Source organism: Cydia fagiglandana, chromosome Z, assembly GCF_963556715.1.
Source record: "Cydia fagiglandana chromosome Z, ilCydFagi1.1, whole genome shotgun sequence".
In the NCBI taxonomy this organism is placed as follows: Eukaryota; Metazoa; Arthropoda; class Insecta; order Lepidoptera; family Tortricidae; genus Cydia; species Cydia fagiglandana.
The window spans coordinates 28704814-28728969 of record NC_085959.1 but is presented as its reverse complement, the minus strand read 5'-3'; the positions used below and the strand labels follow the sequence as shown (position 1 = coordinate 28728969).

Here is a 24156-nt window from a genome sequence, read left to right as displayed (position 1 = left end):
GGGGATATTATTAAAAGACAGGAAAAGTAATTTCAGCGTTTTGTAAAATTCATCCCCTAACAGGGTTAAAAAGGGGTTGAAAGTTTGAATCCATTACAAATCCGAGTAGACACACATTTCTTATTGGCTCCCAGGCTTGAAATGCTTAGAATTACTCCAGGAACATATGTGATGAAGCTCATAGCTTAATAAAAAATTTTTGGGTCAACTTTATAACTGACTCCGCTATTTTTACCTGTACAATTTATCACTTTTTTTTTTATCTTAAACAAACGTGGGTTGATTTCGTGTTTACATTCTATTTTGCGTTCCGTTCTCATGTTCTCATATTTGTGACATGACAGCTGTCAAATACTTTTGTTTTTTAAATTTTGTTTCTACGTTTCGTTACACGCTCCATTTTACTGTTACCTAACGATACGTACTTGAATTTACATATTGCTATTTACATTTACATTTCTTTGATGATTGTGTAAAGTAGCTAACACACTATCGCACCGCACCAAGGTCATTGTGGGACGCACCCATAAGTAAAAGGGAGAAAGCGATATCTCTTTCTCCCTCTTACTTATGGGTGCGTCCCACAATGACCTTGGTGCGGTGCGGTAGTGTGTTTGCTACTTAAGCAATGTAATTTTTATTTCTTGATATACCTAGTTAAGTATTATTATATTAATTAACTGCTGGTGGATAGTAGACTTGGCGTAGTATAGTTGGTATTACTTAGGTAATATCGGTTTATTTATACAAACATATTTATATTTTATTATATTTATTTATGACATTGGATAGCAGTTTTAATAGTAATGTGTCTTCTAATAATTTTTCTTCTTGTACATCGGATAACGACACTGACAGCTTTTATAGTCTCCCTCCCCCTCTTCGTGATGTACTCATTAGTCAACTAAAAGATGTCCCAAAAAATTTTAATATAATACATATAAATGCACAGAGCGTTCCAGCCCATTACAACGACCTTTTAACTTCTTTTGATTTATCCGAAATCCACGCTCTTCTTATTTCGGAGTCCTGGTTTAAACCGTGCCTTCCTTCGACTTCTTATTCTCTACCAGGATTTCACTTGCTTCGTAATGATCGAATAGGAAGAGTAGGCGGCGGTGTAGCCATTTATCTTCGATCCCATATTGCCTACTCCATTATTAGTTCGTCAGTTTCCTCTACCAATGCTGCCGAGTACCTCTTCCTTGAGCTAAAGATTTCTAACTCTAAAATTCTTCTCGGAGTTTTTTACTCTCCTTCTATTCACATTGACTATTTCTCTCCCTTCGAAAAGGTACTCGAAGACCTTATGCCTTCTTATAATCACCATATAATCATGGGCGATTTTAACACTTGTCTCTTAAAAAACGATTTCCGGTCTAGATCTCTTAAGTCCCTGGTTGATGCCTGTAAAGCTTGAACACGCCAAAACGTGGGCACACATTTTTGCTTATAAATTTTGTAAAGGGTGGTTAAATTTTATTTCTTTACTTAAATTAAAATCGCTATAGTATGAGGAACATATGATACCACAATAGTTGTCAATTGTATGATTCGTTTTCATGATAACGAGCTTTAAACAATAACGGAGCGAAATCACTTTGCACCAATAGCATTGGAAAAGTCGATTAGGCTAAGGAAACTTGTGAAAATGTTAATATATCGAGGATCGATTAGTTTTTGTGTTTTTGAAATGTTGCGGAGACGTCAATGAATGGAAAGACAACCAGAAAGCAGAAAAACACGAGATACAAATGAGAAAAAAAAAGAAACTAGGAACATACAGCGTTCTTACATAAAGACCGAAACCTAATTTTTCTTATGTTACAAAAAACGGACAAATATCTCAAATTTATGTACAAAAAGAGAAGTCAAGTTAGATTAAGAGCTAGCAAGAGCTTATCTGCTCCCAAAATAGTGGTGCTAAATGAAATTTGTATGCAAAATGTAGGATATTAAAACGTTTGATCATTTTTAACGTATTTGAGCGTGTTAGGTGTTAGACGATGGTTCTATAGAAATACATACTTCAAGCAATACACAAAATAAAAAGTTTGACTTCTATGAGTTGCTAATACATTCCCGAAGATTGCAAGATAAAAATAATGCTAAGTATCCCCATTATTTATGGTTGAGCCAGCTACTTGTGATTGCATCAAGCGATGCCGTTAATTGATTCGCATAAGGGACATTGACTATAGAAATATATGCAAGAAACATTTGCGAAAATGACCTAAACCTATTTTAAAGAAGCCACAGCTCACAGTTACTATTTTGGTAGCATTCATCGTGTTATCATTACACTATAACAGTGACGAAGGGGTATTAACATGATGGACATGCTGACAATGCCAAAAGGGTACTTTTGGGGGATGGTAATAAATGAAGGCGGATGGCAATGGACTGGGCCCATATCAATGAATATTTGAAAAAGACACCTGTTAAAGTTATATTATCAACTTATCCGCAAATAACTCTGGCTTGGACTACTTAAACATACAGTAATCATGTCGTGCAAAGTGCCTGTGTCCTGGTCATCACGAAGTCTGTGACATGTCAAATCCTGAGGCTGAAATGATAGTCTAGTATATTAGCATGATAAACTATAATATTTTCAATTATATTCAATATATATTTCGCTCCATTAGACCTTTATTTTCTATTTATTTGTAATTTTATGTGCCCACGTTTTGGCGTGTTCAAGCTTTAATCTTTCTATTTTACCTTCTGGTGCTACTCATCATTTTCCCAACTGTATACCCTCTCTTCTTGACATCACCCTGGTCTCCTCTCCTTCGCTAGTTGGGAAATATAGTCAACACTCTGCTGATGCTTTCTCTTATCATGACTTGCTCTGTTTGTCATATAAAATTCGTCCCCCTAAAGCAAAACCTAAAATTATCATGCAGCGCAATTTTAGTAGGTTGAAGGTGGAGGAACTTCGCGAGGACGCCTATAATATTGATTGGAGTGTGATCGCTGATGCTGGCACCGTAGAAGACAAAGTTGCTCTTTTCAATTCTCTACTGATTCAACTCTACGATGTCCACGCTCCGATCCGTCCAATCAAATTAAGGCATCTTCCTGCTCCCTGGTTGACTGACGAGATTAGGGCGTTAATTGAAAAAAAGAATCGGGCGAAATGTAAATTTAAATTAAACGCTTCTGACAGGAACAAATCCAAATATCAGACGTTGAGAAATCATTGCAGCACTGTGTGTCGTGATGCTCAGCGGCGCCACATTTATAAGTCGGTGGTAGATGGACAACCAGCCAAAATTTGGAAATGTCTAAAATCTTATGGAGTTGGAAAGCCTGTAAATAATCCGTTACCCAACGACCTTAACATAAATGATCTTAACCAACATTTCTCTTCCTCCAATGTATTTAGTGGTCCGATTAAGGCTAAAACTCTCAACTATCTTTCTTCCTCGCCAAATCCTGATTTTGCTCCGTTTTCTTTCACTGAATTCTCTGAGAGTGACGTCGAGAAGAGCGTTTTATCCCTAACATCTAATGCTAAGTATTGGCGTCGACTGTGTGGGCCGGAACATGATACTCCCTCTACTTGACCTCCTTCTTCCCATTATCACCAATATCTTTAATTATTCAATTTCTTCATGCAGTTTCCCTTGCTCCTGGAAAGACGCTGACATTATTCCGCTTCCAAAAAAGTCTAACCCGTCCTCTTTCTCTGATTTTAGGCCTATATCCATTCTCCCATTCCTCTCAAAAGTTTTAGAGCGTCTTGTGCAGTTGCAATTAACTTCTTTTCTAAATAAAAACTCTCTCCTAAATCCTCTCCAGTCAGGGTTTCGTTCCGGTCACAGCACGGTCACCGCACTGGTAAAGATTTCCGACGATATCCGATGCGGCAAGGATAACCGAATGCTAACGGTATTGACGTTGCTAGATTTTAGCAACGCTTTCAATACCGTTGATTTCGACATCTTGTTGGGGATATTGCGCTCTCTCAATGTTTCTCCTGCAGCAGTAGCGTGGTTTCACAGCTACTTGGATGGTCGTCGGCAACGGATTAAAGCTGATAATTCTTTATTTTCATCTTGGTGCAGTACGCTGGCTGGCGTTCCGCAGGGCGGCGTGCTGTCCCCTTTACTTTTTTCTATTTTCATAAATTCCATTACTTCAAATCTCCTATCTTCTTATCATCTCTATGCCGACGACCTCCAAATCTACTCCCAAGGCCCGCTGGACGATTTACCCCATCTTATCAATTCCACTAACACCGACTTAGAACGCATATCTGAATGGAGCTCTTGCTACGGTTTAAAGGTTAATCCGTCCAAAACTCAAGCTATTATCATCGGCAGCCCGAGAAACATAGCAAGGGTCGACTTCGAAAATTTACCTCGTGTTTTATTCGATGGGGTACTTATTCCTTTTTCTAACCATGTTAAAAATCTGGGCGTGATCATAGATCAAACTCTTTCTTGGATTCCGCAGATCAGTGAGGTGAGCAGAAAGATCTTTGCTACGGTTGGTTCCCTACGTCGAATTCGAAACTTCTTGCCCCTCGCCACTAAAATTGCGCTTGCTCAGTCTCTCCTCCTGCCAATTTTAGACTATGCAGACATTTGTTATTTAGACATTACTGAAGAGCAATTGAACAAACTTGAGCGACTTCAAAATGTTTGCATTAGGTTTATTTTCGGGTTGCGCAAATTCGATCATATATCAAGCTTTCGTTCGCAGCTTAAGTGGTTGCCTATCCGTTTCCGTCGCAACATACATATTCTTTCCCTCCTGTATGTAACGCTGTTTCATCCCAATACTCCTTTTTATCTCAAAACTCAGTTTAAATTTCTTTCCTCCATTCGTTGCTCGCAAAATCTGCTACTGGTTCCCCCTCCTTCTTCTTCAAAATTTTACATTAACTCTTTCAGTTTTCGCGCTGTCCGGCTGTGGAATGCTCTGCCTATTGATATCAAACGTGCTAAATCACTCTCTATTTTTAAAAGCCTCTTAAAAAATCATTATTTGTCTCTTTCATAAATTTTTCAATTTTTTTTTTAACTCCTTATTGTTTTATAGCCTCCTTTGTCATCTATATATTTATTTGTTATTTATATAATGTTTATATAGTAATAAATGTAGTATATTTTTATTTCTTATATTTGTAGTATATGTATTTTATTTTATTTTTATTATTTGTTTTATTTTCGCACCACCCGTTAACTTGAATTTGTTTCGCCTTCTCACTATCTTAAGGTTGTCTGGAAGAGATCGCTGTTTAGCGATAAGTCCGCCTGTTGTTACCTACATATTTGTACCTGTTCATACTTTTGTACCATTTCTTTTGTAGTGTGCAATAAAGCATTTTATTATTATTATGTTCGTCCTTTACATAATCTCGGGACCATGGGGTCCCGGACATTTGGAAGGCGTGCGTGGAGCCAAAGCCAACACGCAGAGGCCCCTTGTAAAAAGACAATTTACTCTAAAAGGTGATGTGACACCACCCGACGATTATCCCTGTATGCACTATAGTAATGCACCCAAGGATAAGCCCCGGTTAGTGTAGGACTATTGCAATGATAAGAAACAAAAGAAACTGGGCTATTGTGTTGAGATGTTAGTGTACTGGTAACCGGTCTATGGAAATACTATGGCACCTGCCCCAATCTATGTTTAAAAACACGAAAAAAAAATGGACAGGTGGTGACTCGCCAACTCACTATATGGGTCCCCGAAAACGGCCGCTCGCACGGAGCGACAAGGGGACAACATCACGTGAGCGGCTCAGGGCGTGGAGAGGTGTGCACCGCTTTCTACCCAGTGGCTGTAAGCAGCCACTGTGCCAACTCGCGTCTTAGGCATGTTTCACTTCCGCCCTGCGAGCATATAGCTCTGACACCCCACTCTGGACGGCCGGTTAAGGCAAGCCAGAGGTGAGAGTCCTGCGGCCCCTGCTCAGTGTTCACTCCAGCCGGCCAATGAAGGCAAGCTGGAGAGAGGGGCCTGACCGACTCTCGGGGGTATGGGACCCAAGGGACGTCACTTCCCATTCAGCTCGCCACAAGCTGCCCTGGGGGCTTATTATTATTATTATTACTATCTACTATGGTATAAATACGCTTTGTTATTGTTTAGGTGATATCATCGCACATCGCGGGCATGATGGCGTCGACGGACCTGCGCATCGTGGTGGGGTCCCTGCAGCTGGCCGAGATCCTGATGCAGCGTCTGCCCGAGGAGATGGGCGCGCAGTTCCGCCGCGAGGGCGTGCTGCACCAGGTGGCGCAGCTGGCGGAGCGCACGCCCCCGTCTAACGCGCCCAACCAGGCCCGCCAGACTAAGCTTAAGGTGAACCTTATTTACTTTTTCACAAGGGTTTTAGTTTTATCCTCGCCTAGAAGTTCTTCTGCCTACAGCGTCAAGTTCTATAGAAATGCTGTTGTCTACTGATGTAATATGACGCTATTCATAGTTTCAAAACACAACCGGAAACTGACACTAAGCCTATGAAGGCTCTCGTAATTTTTTAAGAGAATGTCTCTAAGGTCTCGGCATATGCTCGCCCAGTTGCAATATCAGGCCCATGAAGTGCCTAACCAATTACTACGAATTATCTAACAATTGTAGATGGGTTGAATAATGTATGCGTCAAATTTGACCACGGATCTAGATGTGCTTCATCATCACAATTATAGTATTTTTAACATGGCTTGGAAACAATTTTGTGTTTTGAGGTTATAAATAGAAGGTTGTGTGTACAGTCCCCGGCGGCGAGCGCGCGCTCCAGCGCCGGCTCGTCCCCGCCGGCCTCCTCCTCCAACACGTCTCTGGACCACAACCTGTCGATGGCCTTCTCGGCCTCCGGGTCATTCATCAATTCTTCCATGCGTAAGTGTTACTTTATCACACTAAATCCACTACGTTTCCTTATTTGGTAATCTCTCCAGCAGGCTCTGCACCGAACTATTCGCAGTCATAATGTTTAGTTAAATGGGTAGTTTTACATTTATGCTGAGTTACGTTCCACGGCAAACACACTACTTCGTTCAACTGTGGCGGTCTTTACGCGTTGTCTCGTTCACACACTAGACCAGCTTGCAGATCCTCATCAGCGTGGTAGCAGCGTATCGGTGTGCTAATCATTCGTATAAATCACTCCGTCTAATGATGTTGCTCAACGTGGTTGGTGTAATGTAATTTTATGTAAACAAAAATTATTTTCTCAAAAATGGACGGCAAAGTAAACTTTGCCGTTTAAAAAATAGGTCGCGAAGCGCGTAGTTTATGGTCAGTCAAAAATTAAAAAGTTAAAAACATTGCAGTCTCGATTTTGGGACTGCAATGTTGCATACAAATTCCATTATTTGTCGAGTTCCAAACTTTTTAAAAGTTGAAATGGCCATATCAAATGAAGGCACAGGCCCATTAAACAGCCAAACAGATGATTAGTACCGCGACTATACTGGGTCAAGCAAATCTTGTCAGTAGCAAACGGCGGCAAATTTGAAAAATCGCGGGTTAGCAACAATGTGTTCGAATAATTCGAAAATCGCGTGTCATCTGTGTTTTATCTGTGGAATGTGGATAGTGAATGACAGCCATCATATTGTTTGTTTACAAATGGTTTACAATGTTTACATTCTGAATCGATTCTATTTCAAGAGATATTTCTGCTGTGTCACCATTAAATACCAATATATTAAATAAGACTGTGCTTAATTAAAGCTAAGGTGCCTACAATGCCTACAGTGCCAACTGAGAAATCTAATAAAATATGAAAATCCAGTATGACATCTACCTGCTGAAGCAATGATTTTAATCATACATTCTTGTTTAACGGCATAATCCACTTACAATTTTATTTTGAGATCTTCAAATTAGTTAATCATTTTTAACAACATCACACACCGCTTTTAAATTGTCCGTCCATACGTATTAATAGCAATTTCAAACATTTTCAATAGAGAATCCGCGAGTGACAATTTGAATTGACGTACGTGACAAGGCGCGCTCAGCGGAAAAAAAAGTTTTGGTTCGATGTACATTGTACATTGCTGCTTTTCTTAGCGCAATACTACTCTTTGAGTGTTGCCCTACTTTAGTTTGCTTTACATTGCTACTGACAAGATTTTCTTGACGCACTATATTTAGTTGTCTCAAATAGGTTGGCGTATTTTCGGCAGAAAAATACACTTCTATTTTTTTATTAAAAAAATAAAAAGGCGGCAAGGGCTTTTTTCTGTGAAAATATATACGTAACAACGTTGCTTTTGTGAAATATTTCTATGATATTTATATTTCTTGCACTATTTTTGAGAAAAGCACTATATATGACTCGGCTGGAAGGCTACTTGCTGGCTTCGGATTCAATTAAACGGACTCCCAAGGTCGTCCGTTTAAAACGAATCCTCAGCCTGCAAGTAGCTACTTCCGAGCCTCGACAATAATGTACTAATGTTTTGCAGCATCCCTTGGCAACGAGGGCAGCGGGCCCGAGCCCGGGACCGCATCGTCCGCCGCGCAGCCGCAAGCGCCCGCCGCAACGCACAGGTCAGTTGTGTTGCCCTTCTCGACAATATTCGACAGGTGATTAATAGTTACACACTTTTGCATACCTATTTATTTTTATTTAGAAACAGCCATCGGGATTGACTTAACTAAATAAAAGATGAACACGCAAAAAAATTGGATTCGCATGAAATGACCTCTGGTCTACGTAATTGCATGCATTTGACAATAATACTGCTAATGTCAACGCGTGACAAATATGCAGCGAATATTGCCGATGTACTAGATATAGTGTATTGTCGTGCAGGTCTGCGAGCCCGCTGCAGCTGGCCGAGATGCTGAAGCGCAAGCGCGCGGTGAAGCGGTCGGGCGGCGCGCCCGCGCGGCACGCCCGCCGCCGCGACGACGCCGCCGCGCACAGCTCGCACGCCGCGCCGCCGCACCATTCCCACCAGCTGCATCATCAGCACACTGCGGCCGCTCACAGTACGAACCGCCTCACTAATCATACTATTACCACCCTCCACTACCTACTCTTCAAGAAATGCTACATTGGCCCCCATGCAGGCTCACTTGACATTTTTGTTCGAGTCAATCCATTTTTTTATGATCCTTGTGACCAGGTTATCACGTCAGCATTGCACCTTAAAAATATTTACGGATTGGTGCAACATTTTAGCTACAATGGCAAATGCTAATGTCCCTTAAATGGTATATGGATCCTAGACTATCTTCTGTGAATGCAGGCTCAAGCGCGGCAGCGTCGTCGCGGTCGACGAGCCGCGTGGGCGCGTCGAAGACGTCGTCGTTCCTGTCGTCGCTCAACCCGTCGCGCTGGGGCCGCACGCCGCACTCGCACAAGGACACCGGCCTGCTCGCCTCGCCGCACTCCTCCGCTAACCTCACCGTTCAGAACAAGTAAGATATATATACAATGAAAGTTTCCTTCATTCCATTCGTTTCACCTTTCGTGAATCAACCTGTACTCATTCCAGCATTAGCACACAATTTCGATCAATCGACCATTGAATGCAATGCGCTGCTCACTGATAAGACGCTCCTAGGAAAATCCACATATTTTGTTTCCAAGCATTTGTTTCACTTTCTGGATGTGAAGTCAAAGTTGATTTTCTGCTAACGCCAATACGGGTAAGTGTGGCTGGCCTTCACATTGGGGCTGTTTACACATTAGTGTTTGTTTCATACATTTAACACTAATCAATGTGTAAACAGACTCCAACTTGAACGCCAGCCACACTTACACCGCAGCTCAGCGAACTTAATTTATTAAATTAATTAACTTATCTATTTAATTCAAAAAATAAATATTCGCTTCAGCACCGTTCACATCACGTAATACCTAGACTTGGGTCACGACTTCACGACATAACCGCCATTGGGATGTTGATACGATGATCATTCTTGCGATAGTCGTGTGAGCGAACGGTCTTCTAGCGAAGTCTCTACCAACACCTAGAGAAACTCGCTAGGTGACGATGCAGAAGGCGGTAATCTTGGACACGGCGCGTATAGTATAGTATGTCGGTTCCTCTCTGCAGCCTTGACCACCGACATATATGTTTATATGTATTTCGTAATGTTTTTGTACGTCTATTTAAACTTTACTTTTATATCTATATTTTAAAAACCTAATCTAGGACTTATTAGATGAATAAAGGATGAGGCTTTCTATGTTGAGAGAGTTTTTGCCTGTAAGCACTAGCGAAAATATTTTTAATACAATAAATATTTATAATAAGCTTCAGTGTGTATATTGTAATATTCTTCTTTTGTTTGGAATAATCTTGGCTATACATGAAGTGTCTAGTGGAGAGGAGTGGAGTCTGAGTGAAGTCAGCGCGTGCTGTGTATAGTGCCGGTATAGACGAAATACCCACAGCTTTGCTAAAAAACTGTAGTGCAGAACTTACGCCTATAATTACTAAATTAATTAACCAGTCCTATACGCAATCAACTTTTCCAGATAAATTAAAATTTACAATAATAAAACCTATCCTTAAAAATAAAAGTGACCCGCAAAATTCAAACCAATATCGACCCATAGCCTTACTACCTGTAATATCCAAAGTTTTCGAAAAAACAATGGCAAATCGCATTTACAAGTTTTTAGAAAAATTTCACCTATTAGATGTAAATCAGAATGGTTTTCGCAAAGAACACTGCACCACGCTCACAGTATATAAATATGTAAATGAAATTCTTAATTGTATACGAGATAAACATTACGCTATCGGTTTGATGTTAGATATGACGAAAGCATACGACAAAATTTCACATTCAATCCTATTAAATAAACTTTATGGAATAGGTATTCGAGGCGATGCACACAAATGGTTACAATCCTACTTAAAAGACAGAGCGCAATGCGTACAAATCCAACATCATGACAAACAAACAGGTGAAGTCTCAAACATACAATCAGACACCCTAATAACCAATTGTTCAATACCTCAGGGGTCAGTTTTGGGATGTATCCTATTTTTAGTTTATATTAATGATTTGCCCAAAATTACAAAACACACTTGCATCATGTTCGCAGATGATGTGTCCCTCTTGTTTAGAAGCCCTAATAACCATAACTTTCAGAGCGATATCAATGAAACCTTAACAGAAATTACGAATTGGTTAAATGAACACAATTTGGAACTTAATATGAGCAAAACCAAATTAATTCAATTTCACCCGTACCAAAAAGACGATTTAGATTTATCGGCCACCTCAAAAGAACTTGGCATCGAAGAGGTTAGCTCTTTCAAACTACTAGGATTAAACATTGACACGAGTTTAAATTGGAAAACGCATATTGAAGAGGTCAGGAACAAATTATCACGTTTTTTGTTTGCGTTAAGTGTATTAAAAAGGAACACTAACGTAGAATGTGCACTCTCGGCATATTATGCATATGCCTATGCATGGTTGCGGTATGGGGTAGTCTTATGGGGGAATAGCCCAGACGTCGAAGATCTCTTTATAGCACAAAAAAAATGCGTACGCGTTATAGCTAACATCCGACAACCAGAAAGCTGCCGACCACACTTTATTAACCTAAAGCTTCTAACCTTACCATGTATTTACATACTGGAGGCTGGACTATTTGTAAGAAAACACATATCCAACTTCCAGTATGTTAAAAGCGCGCGTCGAAATAGACAACTAGTTCTCCCTGAACCTAAATTAACTATGTATAAAAACGGGCCCCATTACCAGTCGATAAAAATATATAATAAAATCCCTGATTCTATTAAAGACGTTGAAACTTATAATATGTTCCGAAATAAACTGAAAACGTGGTTAATTGATAAATCATTTTATTCTTATCAGGAATTTATGGCATCTGACAATAGTGATAATGACTGAGAATTAATTTTACTGAAACCGATAACTTTGTCTCAATGTAATGGAATGATTAAATGAATTATTATTTTATAAATGAATTGACATAATTATTATTATAAATAAATTGACACTATTATTATTATAAATGAATTGACATAATTAGTTATTGTATCGCTTAGTGTTAGTATGATTCACGACAGCTTAAATTTGATTATTAATATTTGACATCATTGCATTATATAAACAAGTATAGCATTTAAATTCGTATTGATTATTATTAGTGTTAAATAGATTCCATAATTATTATTTACTATGATGAAACTAACTAATTAAGCAATACGTGTAATATGTTTTGTAAGGTAACTTTAAGTATTTAGCTATTAAGGTTAACTTGCCATACCCTATTCAGGGTCCATGTTGTACAATTCAATTTAAAATACCATCTGTAAATACCATGGAATGCAATAAATAAATGAAATGAAATGAAATGAAATTGGAACTACGCCCAACTACATTTTTTAACATTAATTTGATTATTAGTACTGTCAAAAAATATGTAAATTAGCAGCCATGCAGATTGTGTATTACATTTGTATTGCATTAATATTTTCCTTATTACATGTAATGCATTATGCGAGATGAAAACTGTCCCATTTCATGAAAATTTGTAACTTGTAAAACAATTGCAAGTTCCTTTATAGAGAAATAAAGAAAACCCCTGCCTCTGTTACAAGTTACGAGCTTCCATGAACGACAAACAGCCGTTCTAAGAAAATGTAACATGAAAATGTATTTTGTTATTTTTGTTTCGAAATTACATTTAAATTTCAAGGACATGCCATAAACTATAAAGTCCATTTTAATCAACATTTATTAAAACAAGGCAATTGAATAAATGTTACCTATCAAGTTAATTTATCATTGTTGCTCAGCGAATAATTTTAACACTACACTGTTGTTTCAAAATAACCAATCAATGCTTTTGAATTATTTGCTCATTTATGGGGAACTAAAGAAACCCACTTTTTCTTTCATCATCACAATCACAAATCATTTGATTATATATTGCTTTGCGTTGTTATTACATTGCTTGCTGAAATATTTTTATTTGTGATGTTTTTACTAGCTTTTATTTAATTTGTTAAATTATGTTGGCTGCCTTCATAGACTAGGAATCGTCTAGACCGAGTTTAGAGCAATTATTTCATGCAACTGATGATGCCAAAAATACAGGGGTGCGCGGGACGAGGTGAGCGAAATCCCGTGCCGTGATTGGTCCGTTCAAAGACACGGACGTCACACAAAGACAGTTTCGACTCGAACATGGAGTAAAATTACCGTATGCGTGGCAGAGGGGGTAGCGCGACTATGCTCAGTCTGGAGGATGTTTTATCTGTGGCTGCCTTCAAATTAGTACAACCATTTTTCTACCCCTTGTTGGTATCCAATTGAGCAGAAATTTGACATTGTTATGACAAACAGCGCAGCCCTATGTTTTAATTTAAAAAACAGAATGACCGATTTCAGTGCTGTTTTCTGTAAAGAATTTGTGATTACGTCAGCGATAGTTGTTATGTAAAATTCATGTAGGGGGCGCTGCGATTATTTGGTGTGGGTTCTGATATCATATTTTGGCGATTTCTTGTTTGTATTTAACACATGTTTCTACGTTACTTTGCATGCATGTTCATCTTTCAACATATAAAATTACATTTTGGCGCCTTTCTATTTTATTCGACATAATATTCTTTAAATCTTGACACATTTCCACCTATTATTTTTTGTGTTGTCTGCTTAAGGCAATTGATTTCCTTATCCTTTACGACTGTTCATTAATAAAACTACACTAAACTAAACTTAATCTGAAATTGGCCCCTGCGGCAAGGTATTATACAGGGTGGAAAGGCACGACGATCCTTCCCGGAAGTATTAGATCGTTTAAGTGATACAGAGCAGATTGGTAATGGTAAGAATCGTTAATTGAGTAAAAAATAATAATACCAAATTTTCTACTTTTTAACTGTGGTGATAACCCTATAGCATGTGCACATGACGACTAGATTAAGGATCTCCGTCGGGAAAGCTCGGGACTTTACGCTTTTTCCGATCGTTGACAGAATCGCAATGATGTAGGTATGAATGACGCACAAATGACAAGTAAATCAAATTAATTCAAAAATATTACAAACAATTTTATTACTTTCTTAGATAATTACTTTTTGCCAATATTTAACACTATTTTCTCTTCACATACGGTGTTCAAATGTACCTCTGTGTCTTATAATGTACGCCGCAGCCCGCACCCGAGCCCGCGCACATTGCCCATGCGGTAGTGTATGCTCTTCGTCATTTTTTTTCTCCGCAGATTGTCAAAAGCAGCAATTAGCCTTTAATGTCTCGTCCGCAGTTTCACATTCCGTTTGGTACACCATATCTTTTACACAGCCCCACAAATTTAAATAACCACGAGCAACAACGGCATTTTTAATAATAATAATAAAATAAATAAATAAATATTATAGGACATTCTTACACAGATTGACTAAGTCCCACAGTAAGCTCAAGAAGGCTTGTGTTGTGGGTACTCAGACAACGATATATATAATATACAAATACTTAAAATACATAGAAAACACCCATGACTCAGGAACAAATATCTGTATCATCATACAAATAAATGCCCTTACTGGGATTCGAACCCAGGACCATCGGCTTCGCAGGCAGGGTCACTACCCACTAGGCCAGACCGGTCGTCAAATAATAAATAAATAAATTTTTATTTGAAGAATATGACATTAGATAAGTAAAGTTCAATGACAACTTAATTTCAAACATCAGACGTCTTGTCTATTTCCTACCACGCAAGAAGGTTTGTTAGTTAGGTATTTAAGAAGTATTTATTCTTGATTTATTCTTAGTAAGGGGTCATCCATTAATTACGTCACACGTTTAGGGGGAGGGAGGGGGTCAAGAAAATGTGACATATTGTGACATGGGGGAGGGGGGAGACACAAACTTTGTGACGTCACTTTAACTTCATCAGTAACCGAAAATTTATTTAAATTATTTAGTTCGCTGTACATTTAAATAACAAGTTTTTAAAACGAAAATAGTTTTTAATCGTTTAATTTTCTTTCCTAAGCAGTTTTGGGTTATAAAATTACTAATATTTATATCGTCAAAAATATTTTGATAAAATATTAATAATACTTAGGTACTTACTTAATTCGATTTGGCGATTTCGTAGAAAAAATGTGACGTCACACTAGGGGGGGGGGAGGGGTCAAAAAACCTAGAAATTGGTGTGACGTAATTAATGGATGACCCCTACTTATTTCATTTTTGCAAGTTCATTTGGTACATCAAACACAATCTACCTGTTTTTTTTTTATATTTTAGATAGTTTCCAATTATTCGAAAATATTTTTGTGAAACGTGTTAAGAAACTAAAACCTTTTTATCAGTTAAGGAAACCAGAGATATTTATAAGACGATTGCGTACTTTTGAGTGGTTGTCAATGTCACAATTTGAACTGTCGTTGTGAACAATGTTGTGGTTAGTATTATTAATATTAAAGAATAACACAACTACTTCATTCAAGTATTGAACAAGTGGAACCACTAAGAAAACTAAAATCCTGCAACGATTCTTACCGAGTTACCGTGTTGTAAGCAGACCTAAGAATGGTTAGAACAAATTATCATAATTTCCTGTCGTATATTGATTGTTTACAAGTAAGTTCATTGACCCTGTCACCTGTTAGGGTTGGAACAAAGTAGTTTTTTGCATGAATGTTTAAAAGGCCATAATTTAGAAACGGTTGCCCATATTAACATAGTTTCTATGGAGAAAATATAGAGCTTAGGCTAAACAATCCCCCTTTTGCGGAAAGGATCGTCGTGCCTTTCCACCCTGTATATCTGTTCATTTATTAATTCAATGCCTAAGTACTTATTATTGGCACTTTGTTTATTTTGTATTTAAAATAAGTTTAGCACGAATTGTGTAAAATGTTTGAAGCTATTTTCCTTAATTTAAATTTCAGTATTTGTAGTTAGACTACGATATTGTACATTAATAAGATATTGCGACGCTATTGCCTATTTTATTTAATGAGTGCGCGTAAAATTTCTGCATGCGACATAATTAATTCATACATAAGCTTAAAAAACTTTACATTACACTTAATTACAGGAGCTTTAGGGTTGCCATGACCGTGATATCCCAATTTTCCCATTAAACTAGACTAAAACTAACATACTTTACGTTTATTGAACGAAAGATAATCACAGTCAGACCAAGCTTACTATGCACCGACTTTTACATGTCGTCGTGTTCTCAGTTGTTGTTCAATCAAGAGAGTCGTGTGACAAATTCGGTATCGTTTGTTCAGAGAGAAAGTCCGCGAGTGGATCCAGTGGACGGCGGCGCGGCTGGTGCGCGAGTGGGGCGCGCTGGGCGGCGGCGGCGGCGCGCTGGACCAGCTGGCCGTGCTGGCCGGCGCGCTGCCGCACGCGCCCGCGCCGCAGCGCCGCGCCGCGCTAGAGCAGCTGCGCGACACGCTCATGCAACACGACGTATCGCCCTTCGAGGTACGCAATACGATCGTTGGAATTGGATGCCGATACGTACGCCGCTCCAATGTTATAACACCATAATATCATGTGCAGGCAACTAATACAATAGATAAACAATTAAGTACAGGTTAAAGTGCCCACACCATACACCTAGTTTCCTTAATAACAAGTACCTGGGAGACCGAGATACTAATAAGTGAGCACTCTCTAAGCCTACTTATTTCTATATGCTAATATACAGTACAGAATAAGCTTGTGGCAATTTTGAGCCATAAAAACAATTATAGCCCGTACGCCTGAGGCCTAAAAGGGCCCACCATAATTTTTTTTTTAATAGGCTTACGCAGTTGACGTGTTTTCACTAAAACGGATTTTCACGGTGACATATTATATTAAATATATATTAATATCCTCATTATATTAGATCCAATCTGATATTTTGCTAATTAATGGAGATGAATGGGGACGGGAGATAATGGGATGCAACTTACCTTATATAGTTGAGAACGCGATGAGATTGATTATTCAACATAATGTGTTGGTTGTCCAGGTGAACCACTCTGGCGTGTTGGGCGCCCTGCTGCAGTACCTGACGGGGCTGGAGGACGCCACGGTGGCGGGCGCGCGCGACCGCGAGGGCGAGGGCGAGGGCCGCGACGCCGAACAGGTGGCCGCCTGCGAGGAGCGCCTGCGACTCTTCCTGCACGTGTTCGCAGACATGCCGCTCGTGGCCGAGTAAGACGATCAACCACATACAATACTGACAATAACTACTACTATAAAGAAATCATTTTTCATAAAAATAAGAGAATTAGGATATTCTAAAAGAATTCCTCGTCTCCATTCCATTTTATTTACAATCTTTATCATTAGGGTTCCCTACCTCAAAAGGAAAAAACGGAACCCTTATAGGATCACTCGTGTTTCTGTCTGTCTGTCTGTCCGTCTGTCACAGCCTATTTTATCGAAAACTTAAATTTAGTACACATATGTAAATTGACCCAAAAACGGACATGTCAGAAAAACCTATTAGAAATGTGCAGTCAAGCGTGAGTCGGACTTAATGTACGGAATACGGAACCCTGGGAACGCGAGTCCGACTCGCACTTGGCCGGTTTTTTTAATCCAAATTGCTTTTGTGTTTATAACAAGTTTTGTTTTGTGTGCGGCTAGGTGACTAATAACTCCGATGTCGGTGAAAAACCCTGACATTACAAACCCACTAAGTCAAAAATGATGCCGATTGACTTTACCGGCACGAAATTGTTTACCTAATTTACCACTAAAATTTTCAAGCCTTAAATTAAAATTGAACCAAAATTAGTTTAACCAAACCTCTGGACAGGAAATGAGTAATGTAATTAGACATAGAGTACATAGTTAGGTTATATTGCAGCATCGGCGAGTGGTCGGAGAGCGGCGCGCAGCTGGGCGCCGGCAGCGGCAGCGCGCTGGCCGCGCTGGTGGCCAAGGTGAACGCGTGCGTGTCCCACCTCGAGCAGTTCCCCGTGCGAGTGCACGACCTGCCCGCGCGCCCCGCCACCTCCGCGCTCAAGTTCTTCAACACGCATCAGCTTATGGTCAGTACAAACAAACAATCATTCATCGACAGCTAATGCGACAGCTAATCATTCATCTCCCAAAATCTGATTAGTTAACACCAAGAATAAAACACACAGCTATATTGCTTTCGCGTCTGAGGCGCATCATGTGCATTCGACGGTTGACGCTCAAAGCGTTTTAAAAATATATAACCCAGATTTTTAAATGCGTTACGTTACGTGTCCTTTAATTCCTGAAATACATATTTTTTGTTTTTTATATGACTACATAGATAATTATTATCGAATAATATAGCCAAGCGAAAATGTTTTAATAGTTATTTTTTTATTTAAATTTCATTTTTGTTTTATTGCAGTGTGATCTCAAACGCCACCCAAGTTGTACTAATCTCAAGCAATGGAAAGGTGGTGTAGTACGGATAGATCCGCTTGCCTTAGTTCAAGCGATAGAAAGGTAAGATTCACTCGCACATTTAAATCGTCGTATGTATGTATACTCACTTTGATAGTATATTTCCTCTGTATGTGGTCCGCTGCATTCAGTTTAGTATAAAGTGTACTTGTTCGTTGTCAGATATCTGGCACAACGCGGCTACGCGAGCGCGCGGTCGCGCGACGGCTCGACGGCGGCCGCGCAGTCGGACGACGACGCCGGCTCCGACGACGACGTGGAGGACTCGCTCGCCACGCCGCCCATACACCAGCCCACGGAGTATGCACACCACTACTTTTTGTTGTTTAAACACTTAATTATCCACTATGGCTCATAACTGACACTTAGAACTCACAAAAAGTAAAACAGTAACAAAAATAAGAATAGTTCTTGCATAGCCTTGATACACATTTTTTACGCTTGTCTTTGAAAATCAAAGTCATTGGTGTATATATCTATACGCAATCTTGACAAACTGATGTGCGCACGAAAAATTCTTCAAACGTCATAAATTTCCTTAAGAGACCGAAATTTGCCCTTTCACCTTTCCTTTACTTTATTTCTTACAAAACTTTTGAGAGACTTATCCAACTTTTTGGAGACTTGGTAACTAGCAGAATGCACATTTGTAGTCATGAAGCTTACTGTGGTACATGATTGTCCTCTTATATTAAATGAGATATGTTTTCCCAGCACCGACCACAAGCTGGAGTTCCTGATCGGCGACACGGTGCTGCCCTACAACATGACGGTGTACCAGGCCGTGCGGCAGTTCGGCGAGCAGACCGACGCCGACACAGACACGGAAACTCCGCTCGGTCAGTCTGCCTTTATAGATCAGTTAGATCACTTCTCCACCAATCGAATCGAATCTTAGTGCACGGATAATACTTTAATAATAAAAAATATAACAGCAAACTTCTCCAAAGGGCCTCTACGTGTTGGATCTGTATCCCTTCGCACGCCTATCAATTGACCGGGATGTAGATACCCGTGAGTTTATAAAAAAACATTAGACCTTTTGTTGCGTCTATTATATAAACCTGATTTCTATATTCTGGGCACATAATTTAACTTTTCTTAGTATACTTTTAACAAATGTTAACTAATCATTACAAAACCAATAAATAAATAAATTGTTCTAATGAACCCACACTAATAAAACAAACTGTAATGCAGCGAATGCGGGCATCTGGGTGCAAACGCACACGATCTACTACCGCGCGGTGGAGGCCAGCGAGCCGCCGCGCGTCGACACCGCCGCCTCGCGCAAGGGCAAGGGCCAGCCCACCAAGCTCTCGTCCCGCCGCAAGCCGGACCTGCTGTGGAACGGTAACCTACACAATCACGCAGTAGCCACTTTCAATATTATTTGTGCTAAACCCAGAGGAAATTGATAACGAACGTATTTAAATGTAGATGGAGTAGTGCCAGCGCGCGAGTCGCCACTAGTGATGATCCTGCGGTCGCCGCTGCTGGCGGGCGGCGGCGGCAGCGGCGGCGAGCGCGAGGTGAAGGACGCGGCGCTGCCGGCGCTGGCGCTGCTGCGCGCGCTGCACGCGCTCACGCGGCACTGGCCCTCGCTCTACCGCGCCGCCTGCCTGCCCGACCACCGCCCGCTAGTGCCTAATGCTGACTTCATCAATGCCAAGGTATAAACAGCTCCTCCATTATCACTTATCACCTTACATTACATATATCATGTATGTGTACTAGCAACAGATATTAATTATAGTTTTATTTCATGTTGTTTCTTTTTTTAGCTTGCTGCCAAAGCCAACAGACAACTTCAAGACCCCTTAGTTATAATGACCGGGAACCTTCCGCCCTGGTTGAAAAAGATTGCATATGCATGGTGAGTATTCAGTTCCGTTAAGCCTGACAACATTCTATACATATAGTGCCACTACGTACAAATTACATTTGGCAATAATGTACGTACGACATGTAATCATGTATAGTCAAATAAAATGTAAGCACCAGTCATGTTAACAATCTATTTTAATGAGGAGTAGGTTAAGAAAACGGAGTTTTAAAAAGTCTTAGTGCTTTTTTGTATCACAATACTGACTGCAACAAATTCTGCAATTTTGAGGCCTTTCTCGAAGGACTGTATCGATTCGAATCCTAAGTTTTAACTTTTGCTCGATAGAAAAAAAATCACGAACATAGGTCTATAATGTACTTTAAAAAATTGTAATAAATTGTACAAAAGAGAAAAATATGATGAATATTGCTTCTAAAAATTAGCAATATCATGGTTGAGGGAACGTATCGTTTACTTTTTTATTTATATAAACGTACAAAAAAATACGTATAGCCATCTCTTCACCTTGCCAGTAAAATAAATAAGTATCACTGACAATCTGCAAATGGCGAAGGTAATAAATAAAACCTCGCATTTCATTCCATTCAAGTTTTATAATCATAATTTTATACATTTTAGAATGTATGATCCTAAGATGTTATTGTTGTTTTTTTTCAGCCCATTCATATTTCCATTTGAATGTCGTCACTTGCTGTTCTACGTATTGTCATTCGACCGCGACCGCGCGCTGCAGCGGCTAATCGAGGCGGGCGGCGAGCGCGGCGGCGCGGCGGCGGCGGGCGGCGCGGGCGCCGACACGGAGCGCGTGGCGCCGCGCCTCGACCGCCGCAAGCGCACCGTGCAACGGCAGAACGTGTTACGCCAAGCCGAACACGTTATGCACGAGTTCGCACACTCCAAAGCGCTGCTCGAAATTCAATACGAAAACGAAGTGGGCACCGGGCTCGGACCGACCCTCGAATTCTACGCGCTCGTCTCGCAAGAGCTCCAGCGCGCTGATCTTGATCTCTGGCACGGTAGCGAAAACTTTAAGCAGAAACCGCACTCGTTCGGCGGTGAAATAGTGAAGAGTCAACCGCCCGTGGTGACCGACCGGTCGTCCGCGGAGGTGGCAGCGCGGCTGGCGTCGTCCGTGCGCGACGCCCTCAGCCTGAACGAGGAGCGGTCGGCGGAGCCCTCCGAGCTGGAGAAGGAGACTTCGATCCCGTCGCCGGCGCCCGACGCCACCTTCGTCTCCTGGCCGTGCGGCCTCTTCCCTCAGGCCATCGGACGGAATGCGCGCGCATCGCATCTCTCCCGCGTCAAGGCCAAATTCCGATTTCTAGGCAAATTCATGGCTAAAGCTGTAATGGATTCACGAATGGTAAGTTGTTTGAGCTAATTCATCTTAAGGCCCACACTCCTAGGTACTATTGTCCAAAATTGTGTATTGAAGTAAAAAAAAAAAATAATCATCATACTTTTAATGTGAGCGAACCAAAGATTCTTCATACTTAATTATTTTGTCTCTTGCGTTCAAGCGTGGGTCTAAATGTAATTTAAGCTATTTAACCCTTATCTTGGCATCGTAACACCCGTGATACATGGAACTTAAAAAAATCTAGCAGGTTCACTTTATTACCTAACACAATGATTCTGCCATCAATATGTCGAGCTACCCTCCTTACCTATAGAACAAAATAATTGACACGAGTGTCATTGTAAATTAATTAGTAATAATCAACATGGCGCCGCGGAAACAATAGATTTCGGTTCGTACTGGAAGTTTTGCATTTATTTCTTATGTTAGTATATATTTTTCCATAATCTACATTTTGATATCTTTACTGTCTCTTAGTGCATACATATTTACAATGCCTTCGAATTTAAAAACATTTAATACACAGAACCTTACATGAAACTGTTATGTATTATATTTGATACACTGCCAAGAACTCAGAAATGTACATATCGAAAGGATTGTATTACATTTAATACATTGCCAAGTTATCGTCAAAATATTTTTACATGATTTTTTTAATTTTTTTATTTTTGTGGGGTTACAAAACATGCTTCAATTATTTAATATTAGTTGTCGTATTATTTAGTTAATAAACTTTGATTTTTTTAAGTACTAGATGTTATTTAACTATATATTCGTACGCTGTAGCATTATTGCTACGCCGTAGCCCGTAGCACGGAAAAATATGTGTATGGCAAAAAATGGCTCCAAAGTAAAAAAAAAAATTTTTCTTTTTACTTTTAATTATTTGTTTACTTTTCATATTTTACTCAACTTTGTGCTGACGACTTTTTTGAAACTTTACGGGATCTAATTTTCCGCCCATGTGATCAGGTATTCGTAGATATAATTTATTTTTACAGGTTTAATAGTCATCTGATGCTTTAGATTGCGTTTAATTAGCAGTAAATGCTAATTTCTGTTGCATTACATGTTTTATTTTTATTAAAATCTTCATTTTTCTGCTAAAAAGTAGGTAACTATTTTGTCGAGTTATTGGCACTGTATCAAATATGATACATATGATTTTCCGAAACTGGAAAATCCTGGATTTTTTTTCTTATTTTTTAATAGTCTAGTATCCTCAATAGGTGACAAAAAACTAAAAAAATGTTTATATTTAAGATATTTTGAGCCTTGCCAAGATAAGGGTTAAGGGTCGGTTGCACTAAACTGCCAGGCACCGTTCAAGTGTTCGCTAAATTTTATTATACAGGTCTCATAGTTGACTGCTGAGTAACATTAGTCAGTCCTTCAAATCTGGTTGGTGCAATTGGACTTTTAAATCACAAAATGGTTCTGAGGCAATGGTAATGTTGTGGTGCAGGTGGATATCCCTCTGTCGGTGTCGATGTACCGGTGGGTGGTGGGCGAGGAGCGGTGGCTGTGCCTGAGCGACGTGCGGCACGTGGCGCCCGAGCTGTGGCGCTCGCTGTGCCGCCTGCGCCGCGTGGCCGAGCGCGCCACGCTCATCAACGAGGACGACTCACACACGCCCGAACAGAAACAACACTTGGTAACACACACTCATCTAATCTAAATACATATCAATAATAAATGTATACAATAACCTTTTGAGATAAAACTAGCGTACGGTTGCTGACACAGTGTCACTATAACATAATGAAATATGCTTGGATGGATGGTTGGTGAACAAGTGATTCTAAACCGTAAATTATTCAATGTTAGTATGTCTCACAACAGCTTAAATTCGACGATGGATGGTTGTGTGTCAGATGTGTCTGCGATACTGTGAGATGATGGACGAATGTTGCTTGTGATCTGATTTTCCTAAATTGTGTAAATACATTATGTATCTGATGTGTACAATGATTTGGTCTCGACTGTAATGCTGTATATTGTTTTCAAATAAATAAATAAAAGACTGAGCACTAGTAGAGAGTGATTGACGTGGTTGCAGATCAGCAGTTTGGAGTTGGACGGGTGCCCGATCGAGGAGCTGGGGCTAGACTTCATCCTGCCGGGCGACGGGTGCACGGAGCTGCGGCGCGGCGGGCGCGACCTGCCCGTCACCGCGCACAACCTGCACAACTACATCACGCTCGTCACGCACTGGCTGCTCTATGAAGGTACCTGATGCACGCCCCTACCTAGTGTTTATGTAAACACGAACGTATGCTGATCCCCATACTCCGTCTATGTGTCCGACTATAAACACACTTCATTTTTGCCTTAGTATAAATAAATAATTTATCTGATTTTACAAAGTTAACTAATAACATTAAATATTTGTGTTACAGGTGTGATTCGTCAACTGGAAGCATTCAAAGAAGGATTCGAATCAGTATTCCCGTTAAGTAATCTCAAAATATTCTACCCAGAAGAGCTAGAACAAGTGTTCTGCGGAAGCCCGTCAGGTAAGATAAGATCCTTCTTTAGATAGTTTAATATA

General features: G+C 39.9%; 1 protein-coding gene across 6 annotated transcripts in view; it reads left to right on the top strand.

Annotated features, from left to right (window-relative positions):
• The window catches only part of LOC134678983 (E3 ubiquitin-protein ligase TRIP12), an 81118-nt gene that overhangs the window by 55677 nt on the left and 1285 nt on the right, over positions 1-24156 (top strand). For 5 of the 6 annotated variants that reach the window (XM_063537745.1, XM_063537743.1, XM_063537740.1 and 2 more), the window contains exons 19-36: positions 6112-6324; positions 6738-6864; positions 8442-8562; positions 8792-8970; positions 9231-9402; positions 16236-16434; positions 16970-17154; positions 17816-17999; positions 18338-18435; positions 18556-18693; positions 19108-19232; positions 19594-19746; positions 19834-20066; positions 20178-20269; positions 20900-21605; positions 23071-23259; positions 23665-23833; positions 24005-24121. In XM_063537745.1, coding sequence (XP_063393815.1) covers positions 6112-6324; positions 6738-6864; positions 8442-8562; positions 8792-8970; positions 9231-9402; positions 16236-16434; positions 16970-17154; positions 17816-17999; positions 18338-18435; positions 18556-18693; positions 19108-19232; positions 19594-19746; positions 19834-20066; positions 20178-20269; positions 20900-21605; positions 23071-23259; positions 23665-23833; positions 24005-24121 — 3400 coding nt within the window. The remainder of the gene's footprint in view (positions 1-6111; positions 6325-6737; positions 6865-8441; positions 8563-8791; positions 8971-9230; positions 9403-16235; positions 16435-16969; positions 17155-17815; positions 18000-18337; positions 18436-18555; positions 18694-19107; positions 19233-19593; positions 19747-19833; positions 20067-20177; positions 20270-20899; positions 21606-23070; positions 23260-23664; positions 23834-24004; positions 24122-24156) is intronic. The other variant, XM_063537746.1, reaches the window with a different exon arrangement.